Raw genomic sequence first — 20,580 nt, forward strand, 5'->3', positions numbered from 1 at the left:
CTGAGATATATAAACTCGCAATTGCGAGTTAAATTCAAATTTTGAAGACTAAGTTCTCAGAATTGCAAGTTTATATCTCACAATTATGACTTTCTAACTTGTAATTGTGAGTTTATATCATGCAAGTCTGAGAAAAAATGTCAAAATTGTGAGATAAAAAGTCGCAAATTCCTTTTTTATTTTTTTATTCAGTGGCGGAAACTGGCTTCCATACTTTTCACCTTTAGTGACTTCACAAATACTTTTCTTGCTTATGCTTGGTCAAAAATTATCTATTATTGTCCAATTTAATTCCTGATATTGAAGAAAAAAAAATCATATTACATTTATATTATTGTCATGGGTTATGTTCAGTAGCAAGGCAAAGGAGACAGAAGGTAAAATCCAAAACGCTCAGTTTAATAATGGACTCCAAACTCAGGCAGATAAGAAAGGGAAAACTCAACTTAATATAACGGTGGACGAACAATGAGTGACAGAAAGGGAGCAACTTAAATACAAAGACAGATCAGGATAATTAACTAAACACAGGTGATTCGAGGTAAACTAATGAGGTTAAACGAGATCAGGAACATAACCAAATAAGGGCACACAGGAACTAAAAAAAAACAGAAGACAGGAAAAACACAGAAACAAGGTGTCTATAACAACTAAACGGGTGACAAAATGTATATATATATATATATATATGTATATGTATATATATATATATATATATATATATATATATATATATATATAAACGTTATATATTATATACATTTATTTTTGACAGTTATGTAGATTTTGTTGGAGATTTCAGTCTATTATTTATTTCCCATTTGTCAGTAATTGGAGGCCATCGCATATAGTATAGACATCTTAAAGGTCAATTATACAGTATTTTTTACGGTAAATTTTTACAGAGAGGAATAAGGGTGGAAGAACGAAACTACAGCTGTTTTATGTGCAAATCACTCAAAAAACGTGAGGTATGTTATGTTATGCAATGTTATGATGCTGCCATCATCCTCATCACTGAAGGTCATCATAATGTTTGCTTGCGTTTGCTTTGGTTTCAAATTGAGAATAAACAGGAGCATGTATTGGAATGGCGGCTCATTAAGCTAGTTGAAGAAAGGCTTTGCAGTGAATGCAGTTGTGAATTCCAGTCAGGCCTGGAGAGCAAGGGTACATTATGCATGCAGAGGAGGAAACGGGTTCAGTGGAGGAGAGACAGCATTCTGGAGCTGACAGCCATGATAAACGGCAGGTGAATGCAACCAGCGGGCTTCTGGAAGCTTTCATTTCTCAGGGGTTTTAGAGGTTTTTCACATGTGCTTTTCCTGAAAGTATTTGTTTTAGGAGACGTGAATAGAGACACACTGGGTCAGTATATTGTGTAAGGTCAGAAACATACTGTGAATGCATAGTTCATGCATTGTTTTAGGCTTGCAATCCTGTTGCACATCATTCCATTTTTGTGGTGGAAACGAACCTCAATACGGGGGCTAAGAGTTTCCTTCAAATGTGTTATTTGTTATTTTTAAAGGGATTCATTACTAATAGGGTAGTTATTTGCTGTCATTAATTACTCTCCCTGAATGAAGTGGTTGTTTTTGATTTCTTTTGTTTTGTATTTTTGTGATTTTTGTTTAGTACAAGAGTAGCACAACGCAAATGTGTGCATTTAAAAATAAAAATGAAAAACAAAAACTAATAGAAATTACAAAAACACAACATTACTAAAACTTTAAACAAAATAAAAAACATAAAATATAAAATTTTTAAAATATAAAAATAAAATCTAATTAAAAATACTATTATAGTATATATCAGCGATACTAAAATAACAATTATATACACTTAATTTAAGTGTTTATATACTAAATAAATACTTAAATAAAATGTGTTATTTGTATACTTTTATAGTTTTTAATAATATTTTGAATTAGCTTTTATTTTTACATTTTATTTTAGATTTTAATTTTAGTTTTAGCAATTTTTTATGTTTTTAATTTAAATTCTTGTTTCTATTTATATTCAATTTATTTTGTTTCTCAGTTTTAGTTCTAGTCCTTTAGTTCTTAAACTTATTTCAGTTAGTTACCAAGGCAAAATATTTAATTTTTTTTTACATTACGCTAAAATGTTTCAACGTTTAAAGCTTTAACATTCAGTATTTCCACATTTTTTAAGTTTGAGTTTTCCATGCAATTTTAATGTTATTATGCACATACTTGAGAAAAGTCTGTTTTGAGCATAAAACTACAGAGCTAAAAATGAATGTGAATCGTATAACTTTAATCATTGTGTCCAGGAGTATTTGATGAGAAATGTTTGAGTTCATAATGAAACCTCTGACTCTCGATTGCAGACTATGGTATATTAGCAACTCTGAGCTCAGTTCACATCCAAGCAGCAAGAGATTAAATTAAAAATCTCCATGAGGTATTTAGGAGAAATAATTAAGATATTAATGAGCTGGAATTGACAGTGTTCTCTCATCTTCTTACAGGCTCTCTACATGTTCCTCGCTCTGGCAATCGTGTGTGATGACTACTTTGTGATGTCTCTTGAGAAAATCTGTGAGGTAGGATTGTTTAAAGTGAATTCCCAGTTGATCCGAGTAATACCGCGGTACAATGAGAGCAGCAGCAGAATCTGCGCTGTTCTTCCTCTGACCCACTTTGAGGCTTTCAGAAGCTCATAAAACATACTGCTCCAGATTTGGGCGGTGTTGGTGCCAAAGGCTTTGTTGGATGTGAATCGTCTGCGGTTATTGTGTTGTGCAGAAGCTGAATCTGAGCGAGGATGTGGCTGGCGCCACGTTCATGGCGGCGGGGAGCTCAGCGCCCGAACTCTTCGCTTCTGTTATAGGTAAAATCACATAATCATTGTTCCTGGTGTTTTGTGCAGCGCTCTTGCTTACTGAGTCTGTTTTCAGGTGTCTTCATCACTCACGGTGATGTTGGAGTTGGAACAATCGTCGGTTCAGCCGTCTTCAATATTCTCTGCATCATTGGAGTTTGTGGGATCTTTGCTGGACAGGTGTGTTTGCGCATCTTCTCCAACAGCATGGACAGTTCACTCAAAAATTACAATTTGCTGTTAATTTACTCACCCTCAGGCTATCACAGATGTAAGGGACAGTAAAGCAGTTTTTAGCAGAAACCTTGTGCAAAAAAAAAAAGCATATCAGGTCACACAAATTGAATACACATGGATACTTACGATATCTAGAGGTCTTATGAAGAGAAACAATCAGCCTGTGCAAGAAACCGAACATTAATTCCAACATTATAACCTGTAATTCAGAGCCTCAAGCAAACAGTCCGGAGTGATTTCCAGTTCACAATTCAATCATGAACTAGTTGAATCGGTTTACCAAATCAGACTGAACCATCTGAAACAGTTCGTGGCTCAAGCATCACAGATCTACAAGTTTCTCACAGTCGCTCCTGCTCAAAAACATATTCCACATATATTGCTGTATGGCATAATTACATAAATGAACTGGTTCATTAAACAAGTTAATTGAAACAAACTGTCCAAAAGTAATCAGACTTAACAGTATTGTATTGATGCATCTATAGAATTTTTTTTTAGATAATGGTGCATTTAAGAAGCCAGCGCCAAAACTCTGATAAGAAGAATCTGGAATGAGACATCAAGAACTTAAATTCCAAAGAAGCTCAAAAAACTTTGAGAAAAAAGGTTCTTTACTGGCATTGATCGTTCCATGAAGAGTTTTTAACATCTGTGGGAACTTTCCAATCCATAAAATGTTCTTTATAGTGGAAAAAGATTATTAAATATTTTTTTTTCAAGAAATGTTTGCTGAAAGGTTCTTTGTTGAACCACAGTGGTTCTTCTACGCTTAAGTGCTTTTTGATAAGATGTTGCTCTTTTCTGAACGTGCTTCAAAGCTATTGAAGAATCTGGATTTTTAGAAAGTAAATATTTAAGAAAATATGTGATCAATGCATTTGCCAAAATGTGCAGCATGGAACAATGAATCCCACTCAACTTGCCCTTCCATTTCCAATGTGATTTTTTTTGTTTGTTAAATATTAATAACACTTTTCAAGTTTTCTTTGTTTGTAAATCGTAGGTGGTACAGTGAGCATTATGTGAATGTATTTAACAGTAGTCTGTGTTGATGTGTGCAGGTGGTCGTACTCACCTGGTGGCCAGTTTTCCGTGATTCTTTCTTCTACATATTGTCTGTAATTGCTCTAATTGTGGTGAGTCTCAAATAAAACGTATAAACATTGCAACAGCATCCTGTAATGCAGAGATGATGAAAAACTAATAATTAATAAAATCATAAAAATGTTAAATAATAATGAAGTGATAATAAAGATAAATACACATTTGTTTTATCATGTGACCATTAACTGAGGGTTTATTTAAAAAAACTTTCGGAATAATATGGGATACATATATAGATTTTATTTTTATTTTTATGCTGAATATTAACATTTCTTTAGCTTAACTTTTCTTCTCTACTGGAACTAGAGTGTAACTGCACTGGTTATCTCTTTGTTTGTCTTCTTGTCACCTGACATCAGTTCATCTACGATGAAAAGATTGTGTGGTGAGCCTCTTTTAGTTTTTTCACTCTTGTCTGATTTCTGTAATCCTCCGTCTGACGTCTGGTTTTGATCGTGTGTTTCAGGTGGGAAAGTCTGGTTCTGGTGGTCATGTATGCTGTATACATCCTTATCATGAAGTGAGTGTATATATACACACGCTTGCTAAATAGAATAAAGTTCAAAATATTGTGATTTTTGTTCAGAAGTACACATTAAGTTGGTCAAAAGTGACAGAAAATACATTTATGATGTTGCAAAAAAATTCAAATTTCTGATGCATGCTGTTCTTTTGAAGTTTCAATTCATCTGTGCATCCTGAAAAATACAATGCATCACAGTTTACACTAAAATATGAAGTCGATTTCAACATTGATGATAATCGGAAATGTTTCTTGAGCAGCATGTTAGAATGATTTCTGAAGGATGATGCGACACTGGAGACTGGAGTAAAAATCAGCTTTGATCACAAGAATAAATTGCTTTTTATAATATATTCAAATAGAAAAGTGTTATTTGAAATTGTAATAATATTTCACAATATTACTGTCTTTACTGTGCTTTTGATCAAATCAATGCAGCTTGATGAGCAGAAGAGACTAATTTGTCTGGAAGAAAATTGTGATTCTGTTTTTGTTTGTATTAGATTTAATGCAAGCCTGCAGAAGTTCTTCTCAAGGCGGAGCGACAAGAATGTTGCTAATGGAAATGCAGCGTCCGGCAGTGAACTGGAGGACGGTAAAGAGCTTTTAGACTGTAACTGGGACGATCCGTCCATACCGCTGTTGGGTCCAGGTAAGACTAAACAGACAGGCTTTCAAACAAATCATGCTCCATAATTCAACACTCATGTCAACCTCAGTAAAAACCATGAGATACAAGTTTACTTGAAATCTAATGTGTTTCAAATGTAAAATATTGTATAGTATGTTTTAAATACAGCCAGTTATGCTCCAAAGTTATGCTCTTTTTCTAGGGTGTCTTTATGTATATGTCTATAATATGAGAATTATAATTCATGCATACTGTGACTAAAATTATGTTTTCAGTTACTAAATTACATTATTTTGTAGATATATTACACAAAATTATTATTATTATTATTATATAATTAATAAGCTCATGGAAAAATGAATAAGGACAAGTTTACAACAAGGTTTATTAGTTAATGTTAATTAATGCATTTACTAATATTAACTAACAATTCATTCATTTTTTTAACTGTTCAGTGTTAGTTCAGGTCCATTAATTTTAATGATGAATTAGTAAATGTTGAAATTAATATGAACTGAGATTAATAAATGCTAGTATATTTCACTTTCAGTTCATGTTAACTAATGTTCACTAATGGAACCATATTGATAAGAGTTATCAACAAATGTAACAGATTTTTTTATTATTATATAAAGTGGTGCACATAATTTTTGGTCCTCACACTGCATATAGCATGACCCATTAAATGCAACTATAAAACATGAATTAATAATAAAATAAATAAATAAATAAATAAATAAATAAAAGCGTTTTCATCATATTCAAACATAAATTCAGCCGGCTTTTATTTTGGCGGGTTACCGGCAAGTAAGTATACGCGCTTCCGGATTTAGCGCTACTGCTGATTAATGAATGAGCATCAGTGGATGAATGTCACAGTTTTGTATTGTGCTTTGAAACGGCAGGCATAGCCTAGATTTATGCTTTCAGGTTGAAAATAAAACGTATATAGTACAGTTTGTGATCTAAAATGGTAATTGTGCATTAACAGCTGTCAACCATGTCGGTATGCAAATGCGCTGTCAGAACATATTTATATTATGCATTTTTTATTTTGGTCGCGCATGCGGACCTGCGGACCACTTATGTGCAGCCCTGATTATATATATATATATATATATATATATATATATATATATATATATATATATATATATATATATATATATATATATATATATATATATATATATATATAAATAGTTACTTGAATAATGTATTAAATTACTATATATATAAAACATCCCAAATAAAATGATATATTATAGAATATATACATATTACATTATAATATACATGAAGAAGCTCATAATAAACTAATAAAATCCTTATCACAAAGAGGAAATTATTTTTCAAAAATTTGGCATATTCTTTTATATTGGCATTTTTACCAGTAAGATTCTTATTCTAAAAAAAAAAACTGATAATTTTTACCTTTTTTCTCAAGGTTAGTTCAGGTTTTTAAATAGCTACTAAGACCTCCAGAAAATGTCAATGTATAAAAGCAGCATGGAAACAAAGAAGGCATTTCTTCGAGTTTGGTGCGTTCGTTTTAAACTAAAGATATATTTCTTGGAAGTCTTGGTCTTATTTTTTGCACATGCTCTGAACAGCATGACTTGGGTTTTGTCCAATTATGTTTTATCTTTGTGAGAGAAATTCGGTGTTAAAGCAGATCCAGTGTGTGTTTTCCAGCTCTTGAGATCTCAGCACTTTTGCTTCTCGCTGTGATTGAGAGGTACAATCACTGCCTCCTCCATCACTTCTGTCTCTTTCCTCTTTTCACCAGAGTTTGTCTCTTTCCTCATTCCTCATCTGCCTGTTTCTGGCCTTCACGTTTAACTCTGCCTGCCTGTTTAGTCTTACTAAACCTTTCTGTGTTTACCGCACGCTCTTTCTCTGATGCTTCTCTGAAAATATAGCTAATAATTTGAGATGGAGTAAATGTCTCATGTAAGTGCTTAAAAACATGTTGTTTTTGCATAGCAAGACAGAAATCTTGTTGTGTGTTGTTTTATGGATATGTATTTTGTCTTTCTGAAGTCAAGTCCAGTAAGGTTTACAGTCGAGGTTCAGTGGTAATGGTTGATGAAATCATCAACGCTAGTCCTCCACACTACCGTTTCCCTGAAGCCGGGCTCCGTGTGATGGTCACAAACCACTTCGGACCCAAGACTCGTCTGCGCATGGCCAGCCGTCTCATTATAACGGAGGTACACTAGCTCTGATACAGCTAAATAATAATAATACAGAAAAAAAATTAAAACGAGTTTTCTGAGTGAATATATTGTAAACTGTAATGTATTTCTGTGATGCACGGCTGTATTTTCAGCATCATTACTCTTCTCTTCAGTGTCACATGATCTTCAGAAATCATCCTGATATGATGATTTGCTGTTCAAAAAAATGTTTCTGATTATTATACATTTTAAAAACTGCTTAAAATTTTCCTGGAACGATGACAAGGTTTTTTTAAAAAATTGATTTATTATTTTATTTATTTATTTATTTTATTTTATTTTATTTGAGTTATTATATTTGAATATATATATATATATATACATATACATATATATCATAAATGTCTTTACTGTCACTTTTAATTAACTTAATGGGTCTTTAAAATATTAAAATATAAATAATTATTTTTTAATCTTACTGAGCCCAAACTTTTGAACGATACTTCAAATTCAAATTAATAAATAATTTAATAAGACTGTTGAATTAAATTTTCATCAAAATAAACATTTATTTTTCAAATTGTACATTATTACTGTATGTTGTGATGCCTAAATTATCATTATTATTATTTTTTTCATTTTATTTATTTTCTTTTTTTTTACAAAGTAGTGCAGAACAATGTATACCAGCAATTTATCATCAGCTCATCAGCCAGACTTTTAATGTTGATGCATTTGTAGAGCAGTGTTTGTTTGTGTGTAGCGTCAGAGGTTGGTCCAGTCGGCTAACGGTGTGGAGACTGCTGTGGTGGACGGCAAGCCAGACATCGAGAATGGAAACGTGCCAGAAGACAAAACCGCTGAAGAGAAAGAGAGTGAGCTCACCTCGCCGTTCACAATACCAGGTGAGGAACCTTATAAAGTCATTAGTCTTTTAAAAACCGCTTGTAATTCTTATTATGCTATATCTGAATCAAATCTTGGATTCAGTCTTTTTGCTAACTTGTTTTCTTACAATTAGCACAGGTTTTAGATCTCTTTTTGGATGATTTGTGGATAATTTATTTGCCAATTTACACTCAAAAACTAAGATCACTTAGTCTTATTATTAATCACTCCCAAAAAGAGATGCAAAAGCTGTGATAATTAAAAAGAAAACGATTGAATTCAATACTTGGTAATAATATCGCACAAAGAGAGATTTTCAAGAAATTTTTGTAAGCGGGTCATTTTTGACCTAGACAAGTACAAAATTTTTATGCTATATTATCACCATATCTTTTTTTAGACTTGTTTTCTTTCACTTAACACAGGTTTTGTTTTTCTTTTTGGAAGTGATTGATCTGAGCGCATGCACCTGAATTTTTGAGTGAAATAAGCAGAATTTGTGTATAATTTTTTACTCAAAAACTGAGATGAGTTAAGGCCTCCAATCAAAAGATTGCATCCTATATTTGGCAACAATATTACATAATGACAGATTTACAAGCATTTGCTTTATGGCCAATTTGCATGCAATTTTCTTGTTTTAAAAAAAAACCCAACTATAATCTAAATGGGCCATGAGAAATCTTGATCGATGCATTACTAATTAAAATACTAAATAAAAGGCCTCAAATTAGAAGGACAATCTGCATTTTTCTATCAGTTCTTTAATAGTTAGATCTTTATTAGAAAATCTGAGGTCAGGGATTTTGGGCTTAAAATAAAGTTGGTGACCACTGGTCTAATATGATAACATTAACTAGCATCAGAATGACTGGAACACAAGAGAAGGAACAGAAAATGAGTGCTTTTGTGTGTTTCAGCCGGCTGTGTGAACAGAACTAAATGGCTGATCTCTTGGCCGCTGTTATTGATCCTGTTCTTCACCATCCCAAACTGTGCCAAGTCTCGCTGGGAGAAATACTTCATGCTCTCGTTCATCCTCTCCACCGTTTGGATCGCCGTCTTTTCCTACTTCATGGTGTGGATGGTACGTGCGACACGGCTCTCTCTCTCTCTCTCTCTGGTTTGTCGGTCTTGTTTTTATGACAGCTTTACTCTGTCCTCTAGGTGACGATCGTCGGATACACGCTTGGCATTCCCGATGTCATCATGGGCATCACGTTTCTGGCGGCGGGCACAAGCGTCCCGGACTGCATCGCCAGCCTGATCGTGGCTCGTCAAGGTTCTGATCAATAAAACTGTAGCAGAATGAATTTAACATGAAACACGGACTGTTTTACTTGCACGTATCTGATCTAAGCAGAACAGAACCGATAATGTAATCACTATCAATCACTTCAGACATGGACTGCATCTCAATGCTGGAGAATCCAAGATTAGCAACTTTCAGCCAAAGAAAAATATTGAGGATCATATTACACTGAAGTCCAAATATGTGTATCTAAAAGATTAAGGTTTTACATTTACATGTTTTAAGATCAGTCAGTGCAAGTTTCTTTTAGTTGAAACAGTTCGGATTTACATTTTAGTCTGGGACTGGGTTTAAGCCTGGTCTGTGAAACTGGGGGTAAGTGTGTAATTTCTGGCACCAACTGGTATTTTTATAATCGTTGTTTTTGAGCCGATGATTGATTTATTTTATTTTTTTATTCTGAGAGCAATATTTTGAAAGTGATGACATAATGATTAGCAGCTGCATTTGACTAAATATTTTTTATTTGTTAAATTAATATTATCATTATTGTTATTTGACTAAATCTTTTATTTTGTTTTATAAAATGACCCAATATCCCTATAAAACCTGGACACTAATTTAATTTAATTTAATTTAATTTAATTTAATTTAATTTAATTTAATTTAATTTAATTTAATTTAATTTAATTTAATTTAATTATTTATTTTAATTATTCATTTGATAAAATAATGTTTTGTTGTTGTTGTTATTATTATATTTTTATTTGACTAAATATTTAATTATTTGTTAAATTAATATTATCATTGTTGTTATTTGACTAAACCTTTTATTTTGTTTTATAAAATGGCCCAATAACCCTATAAAACCTGGACACTAATTTTATTTTATTTTATTTTATTTTAATTATTCATTTGATAAAATAATGTTTTGTTGTTGTTGTTGTTAATAGTAATCTTAAAATAATATTATTTTCATTTTATTTTGGTAAAAAGTACTTCTTGTGGCTACTTTTTGTTGTGGCTATCTTTATTGAAAAAAATATATATTTTTTCTTTTTGTCACATCTTTATTTTGAATTCCTTAAGTTGCTTATTACTTTTTTTTTTCACTTTCACTTTCAGTGTTTCACCACTGATAAATGAATTTAATAAGTAACTTTTTCAGTTTATTTCCTTTTTACAATGCTGCTGCTATGCAAGTTAAGATTATATCATCACACTTGAGAGACTTCATGAGAAGTGTCCTATGAATCTCAGTCTGTGTTGCTTGTCCGGTCTGAAAGCGTATCTGGTTTCTGCAGGACTGGGAGACATGGCCGTGTCCAACACCATCGGCAGTAACGTCTTTGACATTCTGGTGGGGCTCGGCGTTCCCTGGGCGCTGCAGACCATGGCAGTCAACTATGGATCAGTTGTAAGCACATCCAGCAGCTCCTTCTGTTTGAACAGAGATCAAGCTGAAACCAGCAGCTTCTACTGTTTTTAGTGTAATGGTGTAATCATAACTGTCTCCTCCCTTCGTCCAGGTGATGATAAGCAGTCGGGGACTGGTTTACTCCGTGGTGCTTCTGCTGGGATCTGTCGCGCTCACCGTGAGTAAATCCTGAGACCATTCGTGACTCAATCAGACTCAGACGCAAGCTGTAGACTTCCTCTGTCAATTCTGCTGGAAACATTAAGAAATGATTCACTTTTGTGTGTCAGGTGTGCAGATTTGGAGGAATGTCCTGTTAATTCTGGTATCACAGTTATGATCATTAAAATTAATACTTATCACTTACTAGAGTTTTGGAGCATTGGTTAAGTGTGGATAAATTTAAATGTTTATTTAAAAAAATTATAAACATAAATAAATCTAACTAATAATAATACAAAAATCAGATGAATTGAAATGAAATAAGTTATATATATATATATTTTTTTTTCAGAATATATTTTGACATTCAAATTGTCAATTATTTTAACATAAATCACATAATAAAAAATCTGCTAATAAAAACTGTTAACTAAAACTATAATATTATATATTATAAATGTTATTAAATCAAATTAATTTCTAATCATACAACATAGAGATTATTATTTTATGTATGTATTATTTAATCTATATTGTTTTAAACAAATCAAAAAAATAAAACATAAGTTAATAAAAATGTATCAATTTAAACTAATATTCAGTGTAGCACTTGATAATATAATGACAATAAAATAAAATGTTATTACAAAGTGATTGACAAATGCTTAAAATTTGTCTGAATATTTTAATAATCAAATGGTTGAGTCTTTATAAATAATAATAATTTATAAAAACATAAATTGAAATGTTTACATTTTTATTTTAATGTTAATATGAAATGATTGACTGTTGCTTAAACTAAATATTGCATTTTTTGGTTTTCATTTGCTGAGAATGTTTTGATAAATTAAATTAATAATTTAAAAAAAATAAATTAATAAAAAATATATAATATATAACTATTATTTATATAAGGAGTTATTTCTAATCTTTTTATGAAGTGACTGACAATTGCTTTGTAGTTTTAGTTTTAATCAGTGAAATGTTTTGTGTAGTTATCTGTCTAGACATTTCATAATTGAGAGCCCAATTCTTTTATTAATTTAAAGACTTATTAATGTATCGATTTGTGAAATGAGTACTGCATTGCACACATTGACTCCTGTGTGAAATCAATCAAAGGATGTTTCTGGACCTGCAGATTATTGGGATTCATCTGAACGGCTGGAAGCTGGACTTTAAGCTGGGCGTCTATGTGCTGGTTCTGTACGTCATCTTCCTCTGCTTCTCCATCATGATCGAATATAACGTCTTCACCTTCGTCAACCTGCCCATGTGTCAGGAAGACTAAAATCTTCACATGGGCCGCTCCGTATCCCAGAATGCACCACCCTGATGTCAGAACCACCATCAGCTCAGACTGGAGCGATGTTAGTCTTCATGAGGACTAACGCTTAATTCAAGCTCCTTTCATTCGACTCATTTCACTGTGGATGGAAAAATGGATACGATCTTCCACTTAAGCTCATTTTGATGACCTCTGACCCCAGATTTTGACTCAGAAAGAGGAACTTGTCCTTGGCAGCTCTTCTCTTCCAGTTTAATATTGTAGAACGCATGGAAAATAGGAAGTCTATGGACGCCTGGATAAGCATTCATCCTTTTCTACATGCTTACACTGATCTATTTCTATTTCATGAACTCTATTGCTCACACAACTGTTAATTCTTTTGCATAATATTAGTTTTTTTTTTTTTTTTTTTTTGCTTAAAAGGAAGCAAAATAATTAGAAATGCAAGAGAAATTAACATTTTTTTTTTCATTATTATTGTGTCCTAATTGGGTCAATTGCCCATGCAAATCAGTGCGGTCTCATTGGTCTAAAAAAATCTGCATATTAATCATCAACAGCGTTGCAGCTGGCTGTGATTATGTTGCAGCACTGACTCTTTCATTGCAGACAGACTGATTACTTGTCATTGGAAGCATGTCGTGCCGGATTAGGACAGATGCATGGTTATTCTGCATACAAGATTTTTTTAATCAGTATTTTTGGTCTTGTTTTTTTCAGTAGAAATATCTAAACATCCTTTAAACAAGATAACTTTACTTGAAAACACATATGCATTGAGTAATTAAGAGATTGCAGAGAAAATATCTTCAATTAAGTTCATTTGAATTATTCTTACATCATTCACAAATTGTTTTGAGCATAAACCCGAGTATTTGGTGAGATTTATGCTTAAAGGTTTTAAAATGCATATTTAGAAATGCAAGAAGAATGAAAGGATTATGTGCTATCTATTTTTATTCTAATAACAGTTACAAAATAATAATAATAATCAGTTATGTCAATGAAGTTTAAGATTTTTGAGTTATTAAGAGTTTTGGAAGTCTGTATCTTTAAAAATTAAGTAGATTTTTTTTTTCAAACTTAACTAAATTTTGTTAGATTTACTTTTTTTTTAAAAAGGAAGAAAATATTTAATGCAAGAGCAATTAAAGAATTGTTTAAATCATTGATTGCTATAGTAAACCGAGTAAAAATATTGGTTTAATAGTTCAAGTTCAAATATTTGAATTGTAAGAAATTGCAAGAAAAATCAAATTAATTAAAATTTACATGAATGATATTTAGATATTTGGAAAAAACAGACATAAATACTGATAATGAATCATTTTGTTTTGCATACAAATTGTGAACTTGTATATTTTTTATTCAGATTACGCAGTGTTCTTGTTTTATGATTTTAGGAGGTTTTGTCATCGCCTCTTTGAGAGCTCTGTGAATATAAACTTGCCTACAAAGAGATTTAATAATTGTATTTATTAATAGATGAGCGTCTGTGATGTGGTTTCTGGTGGTTTCGGGCTGGTCTTGTGCTCTTGAGAGGCACATGAAGCCATTCTTTCATTGTGAAATGTAGAAATTAGCACTTTAAAGCAAGTGAGTGGTTGGCTCTCAGTCAGAAGTGCTTCCCTGTGTCAGACGTGTGGGTTTGTGTGTAGATGTTATTGTGTGTGTATTTGTGCGTATCAGGGGAAGACCTTCAGACAATCCCTCACATGAACAATCCATGCACTGCAAAAAATAATGTTCTCTTATTTAGTATTTTTGTCTTATTTTTCAGTCCAAATATGTACAATTTCTTGAATCAAGATTGTCTTGTTTACTGAAAAATATATCAAAATTAAATGAGTTTTTGCGTAAAACAAGAAAAAATATATCTGAAAAATACAATTAATTAAAAGGTAAAACAAGATTATTTTTCTGACCCCATTGGCAGTTATTTTTTCCTTTTTAGATTCTTGTTTAATTAATTAACTATTTTTTTTTTTCAGAAAACAAAACTTAAAAGGCCTATCATACTGTAAGTCTTTTTCATCTTGTTTTATTAAAAGGAAAAAAAAATATTTTTATTTTTATTTTCAAAAAAAAAGAAACAAATTTAAAGCAAAAACGCAAAAAGTCTTGTTTTCAGAAATTAAGTTTAAGCTTTTCTTGATTTGAGCAAAAAAAAAAAAAAAATTCCTTTTAATAAAAACTAATTTGCCTCTCAAGTCGTTTTCTGACTAATTAAGTGCTTTTACTTAAAACGAGAAAACATTTGAAAAAGAAAGTCAGAAAACAAGATTTGAGATGCAAGATGACATAGGATAATCTATTAAGTCTTATTTTATTAAAAATATGTATCAAAATGAAGTGAGGTTTTGCTTAAAACAACTAAAATATCTATCAGTGGGGTCAGAAAACAAGATTTCTGCTCTGATATTTCTGTTTTAAGCAAGATCTCACTCTCAGGTAAATGTATCTTGATTGAACAATGTATTTGTACTGGAAAACAAGACAACAACACAGAGGAAGCTCATTATTTTTTTGCAGTGCGAGCACAGCCACCATCAGCACGCGACTGCAGTGCATTATGGGATTTTCCACCAAGGTGATCTTGCGTTTCCGACCCGGCAGCTACAGAACCAAACCTCTGTGGAGACGTTTTCCCGTCATGCGGATCGAAGCGTGACAAAAACAGTGTGGGCATCCGCAGCAGAAGAACGGGGTTTATGCAATATAAGAGCTGTGCACAGCATACGGACTTCATTATTTATGAATGTTGGGAGTGAAATAGCAATAGGATGTGGACTTGTAGTGGACACTATGCAGGGAGGAAGTGGCTTTGCTCTCCAGTGCATTAACTTCCTCCTTACAGGGCACTTCAAGACTCAGACACAGACTAATGAGTAACCTTGGACTTCTGAGCGGAAGACGAGTTACAATAAGAAGAGATGGAAACTATGAAGGTGTTTATTTATTCAGCACGTCTTGCGCATCCTGCAATCTCAACTTCATCCAGAGACAGTTACTGTAGTTCCTCTGGACCTTTCTTACAGACACTTCATGCATTTCTGCCTAATACAGGAACATTTCAAACACAAAACCAAGCATAGATTAATATTCTCTAGTGCCATTTTGTAATAAAAAATGGGGTTAAATCTCACAAAAACATGTCCATGCAGCTTATATTTCACCCCAAATCAAAAGCTGAGGTTATATTTTGCATATGATGTCTCTTTTTGGGAGATTTTTCATTGTGACACCAATTTGATGAAAATTAAGCACAATTTTTTTTTAGGGTTTAATTTGATTTATGATTATTTGAAGCCTATTTCTGTTATGGAATATATAATTGTGACTTTTTATCTAAATATTTTGACTTTTCTCATTAAATTTTGTGTTTAAATCTCACAATTCTAGCTTTTTTCCCCTCTGAATTCTGACAAATCACAATCACAGTATATATTTTTTTCTGTTTTGAAAAAAAAAAAGATAATTGCAACTTTTTATCTCAAAATTCTTTTTTTTTTTAATCATAATTCTGACTTTTACTCCTCACAATTCTAAATTCACTTGTTCACTTGTTATTATTATTATTATTTTTTATATGATGAAAAAAAAGTGTTTTGCAACTTTTTATCTGATCATTCTGGCACAGTTGTGAATTTATATCTCATAATTCAAACTTTTGTCTTTTTTTTGGAGAACTGTGAAAAAAGCCATAATCGTGAGTTATAAACTACGAATCAAGAGAAAAAAAGTCTGAAATGTGTCATTAAAAGTTCTTAATCCTGTGATGGAAACAAGCTGCAACTGTAATTCCCTTAAAGTCATTATTTATTGTGCATTATATATACTGTATATAGTTATTGTTGCATTACAATAATGAACATAATTAGTTTGTTGCATTACATAATGAGAATTTATGGGAAATGTATAATTGTCACAAAAATGAAGTTCCGGTGCAAAAACTCTTAATAGACTTTATGCAAGATATAATATCTTCATGAACTTACTTGGGGTGAATTTTGACCTGGACATTTTCTAGACAGGTTTTGAAAGATTTACCCTGCAGATGCACGTTGATAATGCAGACTTTTACAGCTGTAGAAGTAATTGGTTCTTTAGATAAAGATAATTTGTACATGCAGTACGTTTAAGATGCTTTGACCATGACTGATGTAACATCAGTTGAAACGGTGGCCTCTTCATCTGAGACTTGATTTGAGGTTTTTTCTTGTATATTAAGGCACACACTTTCTCTGTCTACCAACACAATTATCGCATATCTGTTTATGAAGCCACTTTTTGAACAAGTATAATTGAGATGGCATAAATGTTGTACCTCTACATTTTGTGGATTGTGTGGGAACTTACAAAATAAGCACACACACACACACACACACACAGACACACACATTCAGTGTATGAACTGCGACCCCATGCACTGTGAGATCAACGTGATGTGGGATTCATGTCAACAATAATAATAATAATAAATGTAAGATGATCAAAATATGTCTATATTTCCTGTAAAGTTATTTACTATGATCCATAACTGAAAACATCTGTAACACATATATGAATGTATTGTCATGCTTTAATGGACATATCCAACAAATGCATTTTACTGTAAAGCAATAACATGATAAAAAAAATATATATATAAATATATATGTGAAAAGAATGATTCCTGTACATATATATGAATCTTTGAGAAAGGAATGATTAAAATATGTTACAAATTAAATGATGCCATTTATACCTGTTTCATAGTTTTTTCTGGCCTGTGCTGTGTTTTAAATGAGCTGTATGTGTGTGTGTGTAGATGTGTTTGTTTCTTCATCAGATTTGGATAAATGTACATCACTGCACTTGTTCACCAGTAGATCCTCTGCAGTGAATGGGTGCCGTCAGAGTCCAAACATCTGATGAAAACATCACAATAATCCACAAGTAATCCACAGCACTCCACTCAGATTTACTCATCGAAAGATTTATTAGTGGAAAAAAAAACACTTTATACTTATATTGGAGTCTACACACATGCTGTACAGTTAATCTGAGTCGCTGATTAATTTGAGTGCTGACAGATATTGTCATGTATTGTCGCTTGAGAGAGATGCAGATAACTCGATCTTAACCCTTAAGAAACTTGAATAAATGCTGTCACATAACAAATCTGCTTCAAAGATAAAACCAGTGCTTTAAGTGGGCCGGTACGCACTCGTACTCATTACCGCCACTTCCAAATATAGCTCTTGAGCGTACCGCCACCTCTCCGTGCGCCCAGAACATGCTTTTAGCGTACCAGTACGTTCATTTGGACATCTGTTTTAAAAGAGGTTTTAATCCTTTGCCTTCGCTGGCACTTTTCAGAGTGCCCTTCACAATGCACGCTTCCTAATTCTTCCTAGTTTGGAGTATGGAGCGTGAATCAGTTGAACCAGTTTGGGAGTTCGGAGCAGGATCACGAATCATGTTCGGGAGTTCGGAGCAGCTTCACAGATCATTTGAATCAGTTCGAGAAATCGGAGTGGGTTCGCGAATCATTTGAGTCAGTTCGGGAGTTCGTAGCGGGTTCGCGAATCATTGAGTCAGTTTGGGGATCGCAAATCATTTGAATCAATTTGGGAGTTCGGAGCGGCTTCGCGAATCATTTGAGTCAGTTTGGGAGTTCGGAGCGGAAACTCCACAAATGCGTTTTTATTAGTTTTCAACAGAGGAAAAAATATTGAGATATTGATGTCGGTCAGAAAAGACAAAGACGTCTTTTTACTAGAAAACCTCACACAGCAGCCTTTCTACTTTACTAGATTTGGGGGGAAATCCAAACGTTGGCATAAGATATTTATAAATAAATATTTTTATTCTAATTTAGATTTATTTATTTATTCTAAAAGTATTACAATAAAACAAATATACGCTACAGAGTGAGCTGCGTTTTCTGATTCGCGAACGAATGACTCTTTTGAGTCGGTTCTTTCAATAAATAGTTCAAAAAGACGCATGAACCCAGACTTCACTGAATGAACTCAGAACTACTGCATCAGCTTACTGAACGACAAGATAAATGTTATTGCATCATTTCATTACAATGCAAAGCATCAGCACTTGCTGTGCAACAAAAAAGCAAAGATATATTCCTCACGTGTTCATGTTTATCCTCGTTTCTACGGCTTACCATAAACCTTATGTTAATGCATTGAAATTAGTTTGGCATTCTTAATTGAATCGGCTAATATAGAATCCCAAAATATGTTAACTATAAAACAACATCTGCATCTTCCCCTACATATTTCAGATGATGGGTAGGCTACTTTTGTCCAGCAGGTGGCAGATTAACATCACCGTTTGATTAACAGAGACTTCTGGATGGTCAGCATTAGACAGTATTTGTATTCTTAAGTCACTCTTAAATGCCTCAGTGCTCCGTTAGATAGGTAAAAACCAAGCCAAGTGGCATTTACTTTAAAGAATTATCTCAGGCACAGTTTGCAAGCAAAACATTCGAGAGAGAGAGAGAGAAAGAAAAAAAAACCTGCCTGCAGCATTTGAGTATGCATGAGACTTGCTTTGATAATTTAATAGAATATATACTGCCACAACATCTAGACATTTGGAAGTGTGTGACTTTGAGTGTGCAAATTTGTTGGGTCACTTTGTGTTTGAATTATAAGTGTGTCAGGATAAATGCATTGGAATTAAACCTTGGTTTAGTAAGAAGTCTCCTGAGTGAGACTCATCATCATCATCATCATTTGTGCTTTTAAAACTGATTTATGTTTGACTTAATGGAGTATTTGTATGTGAGAGATATAAACCATCTGCAACAGCTAAGCTCCTTTTTTTCAGGTGAAAGCTCTTATTAAGGGGGCAATTCAGCAGCTGTCAGTGTTGGAGCATTTGCTCCATAATTACAGCAGTTTGACTGGGAAAGCTGCGATTCTGCTCTAGCAGTCGAGCGGAGATAACCGCCTGCAAGGTTACTACCTCTGTCAGGCCTTTTTGAGCATTATACTTCCTCCAGCTGAATGACTGTTATTTTCATAACCGCATATAGTCTAATTTAATATGTATGGCCACTTTATTTATTTAGATGCATAAGAATCACATTCAAACAGACTTGTATTTAACTTATTTACATACAGATCACATTCAGCTTGTTTTATTTTCCCATATTTTTATGTTTTTAATACCTTGCATACATATCACTTTCAAGCAAATGTGTTTCTATTTGTCTGTTTGTTACTGTCAAAATGTATATTACTGTTTTTACCCTTGTCAAAGACTTCCAATATGTAAAATCTTCAATCTTTCAATTGCACGTTCACAGAAAATAAGGTTACTTTCATTGCAAAAAAAGTCATTCATGCCTGTATACTATAAAGACATTCTTATATTTGTATACAGTGTTTTAAGTGGGCCGGTCCGCACTGTACTCAGCAGGCCTACCGCCACTTCCAAATATAGCTCTTGAGCGTACAGCCACCTCTCTGTGGCCCAGAACGTGCTTTAAGTGTACATGCATGCTCATTTGGACATCAGCTTTAATAGAGGTTTTAATCATTTGCCTGAGCTGCCGCTTTTCAGAACGCCCTTCACAATGCATGCTTCCTTATTCTTCCTAGTTCGGAGTATGGAGCGTGAATCATTTGAACCTGTTCGGGAGTTCGGAGCGGGTTCGCGAATCATTTGAGTCAGTTTGTGGATCGCGAATCATTTGAGTCAGTTTGGGAGTTCGGAGCGGGATCGCGAATCATTTGAGTCAGTTTGCGGATCGCGAATCATTTGAATCGGTTCGGGAGTTCTGAGTGGGATCGCGAATCATTTGAATAAATTCAAGAGTTCGTAGCGGGTTCGCGAATCATTTCAGTCAATTTGGGGATCGCAAATCATTTGAATCAGTTCGGGAGTTTGAATGCAGTAGCTCTTTCTAAGGGTATTTTTTCAAAATCCTTTGCACATTTTATTTATGTTCAGTAGTTCTTTCTAGCTCAAGCAAATCCACAAACTAATAAAAGGATTTATTCTTAAGGTTGCCTGTTGACTGCTGTATA

At 33.1% G+C, this 20,580-nt stretch overlaps 1 protein-coding gene across 2 annotated transcripts in view; it reads left to right on the forward strand.

The window, feature by feature from the left end:
• Window positions 1-13,521, forward strand: part of LOC127939074 (sodium/potassium/calcium exchanger 4) — a 36,603-nt gene extending 23,082 nt beyond the window's left edge. Inside the window, exons 4-17 of one of the 2 annotated variants that reach the window (XM_052536073.1) lie at window positions 2,498-2,572; window positions 2,775-2,859; window positions 2,927-3,030; window positions 4,152-4,226; window positions 4,554-4,579; window positions 4,661-4,714; window positions 5,221-5,369; window positions 7,392-7,561; window positions 8,292-8,433; window positions 9,337-9,503; window positions 9,584-9,698; window positions 10,973-11,085; window positions 11,198-11,263; window positions 12,389-13,521. In XM_052536073.1, the coding sequence (XP_052392033.1) occupies window positions 2,498-2,572; window positions 2,775-2,859; window positions 2,927-3,030; window positions 4,152-4,226; window positions 4,554-4,579; window positions 4,661-4,714; window positions 5,221-5,369; window positions 7,392-7,561; window positions 8,292-8,433; window positions 9,337-9,503; window positions 9,584-9,698; window positions 10,973-11,085; window positions 11,198-11,263; window positions 12,389-12,538 (1,491 nt within the window). In that variant the 3' untranslated portion in view covers window positions 12,539-13,521. The remainder of the gene's footprint in view (window positions 1-2,497; window positions 2,573-2,774; window positions 2,860-2,926; window positions 3,031-4,151; window positions 4,227-4,553; window positions 4,580-4,660; window positions 4,715-5,220; window positions 5,370-7,391; window positions 7,562-8,291; window positions 8,434-9,336; window positions 9,504-9,583; window positions 9,699-10,972; window positions 11,086-11,197; window positions 11,264-12,388) is intronic. The other variant, XM_052536074.1, reaches the window with a different exon arrangement.
• The last annotated feature ends 7,059 nt before the right edge of the window (window positions 13,522-20,580 follow it).

This window comes from Carassius gibelio, chromosome A20 (genome assembly GCF_023724105.1).
Source record: "Carassius gibelio isolate Cgi1373 ecotype wild population from Czech Republic chromosome A20, carGib1.2-hapl.c, whole genome shotgun sequence".
Taxonomy (NCBI): domain Eukaryota; kingdom Metazoa; phylum Chordata; class Actinopteri; order Cypriniformes; family Cyprinidae; genus Carassius; species Carassius gibelio.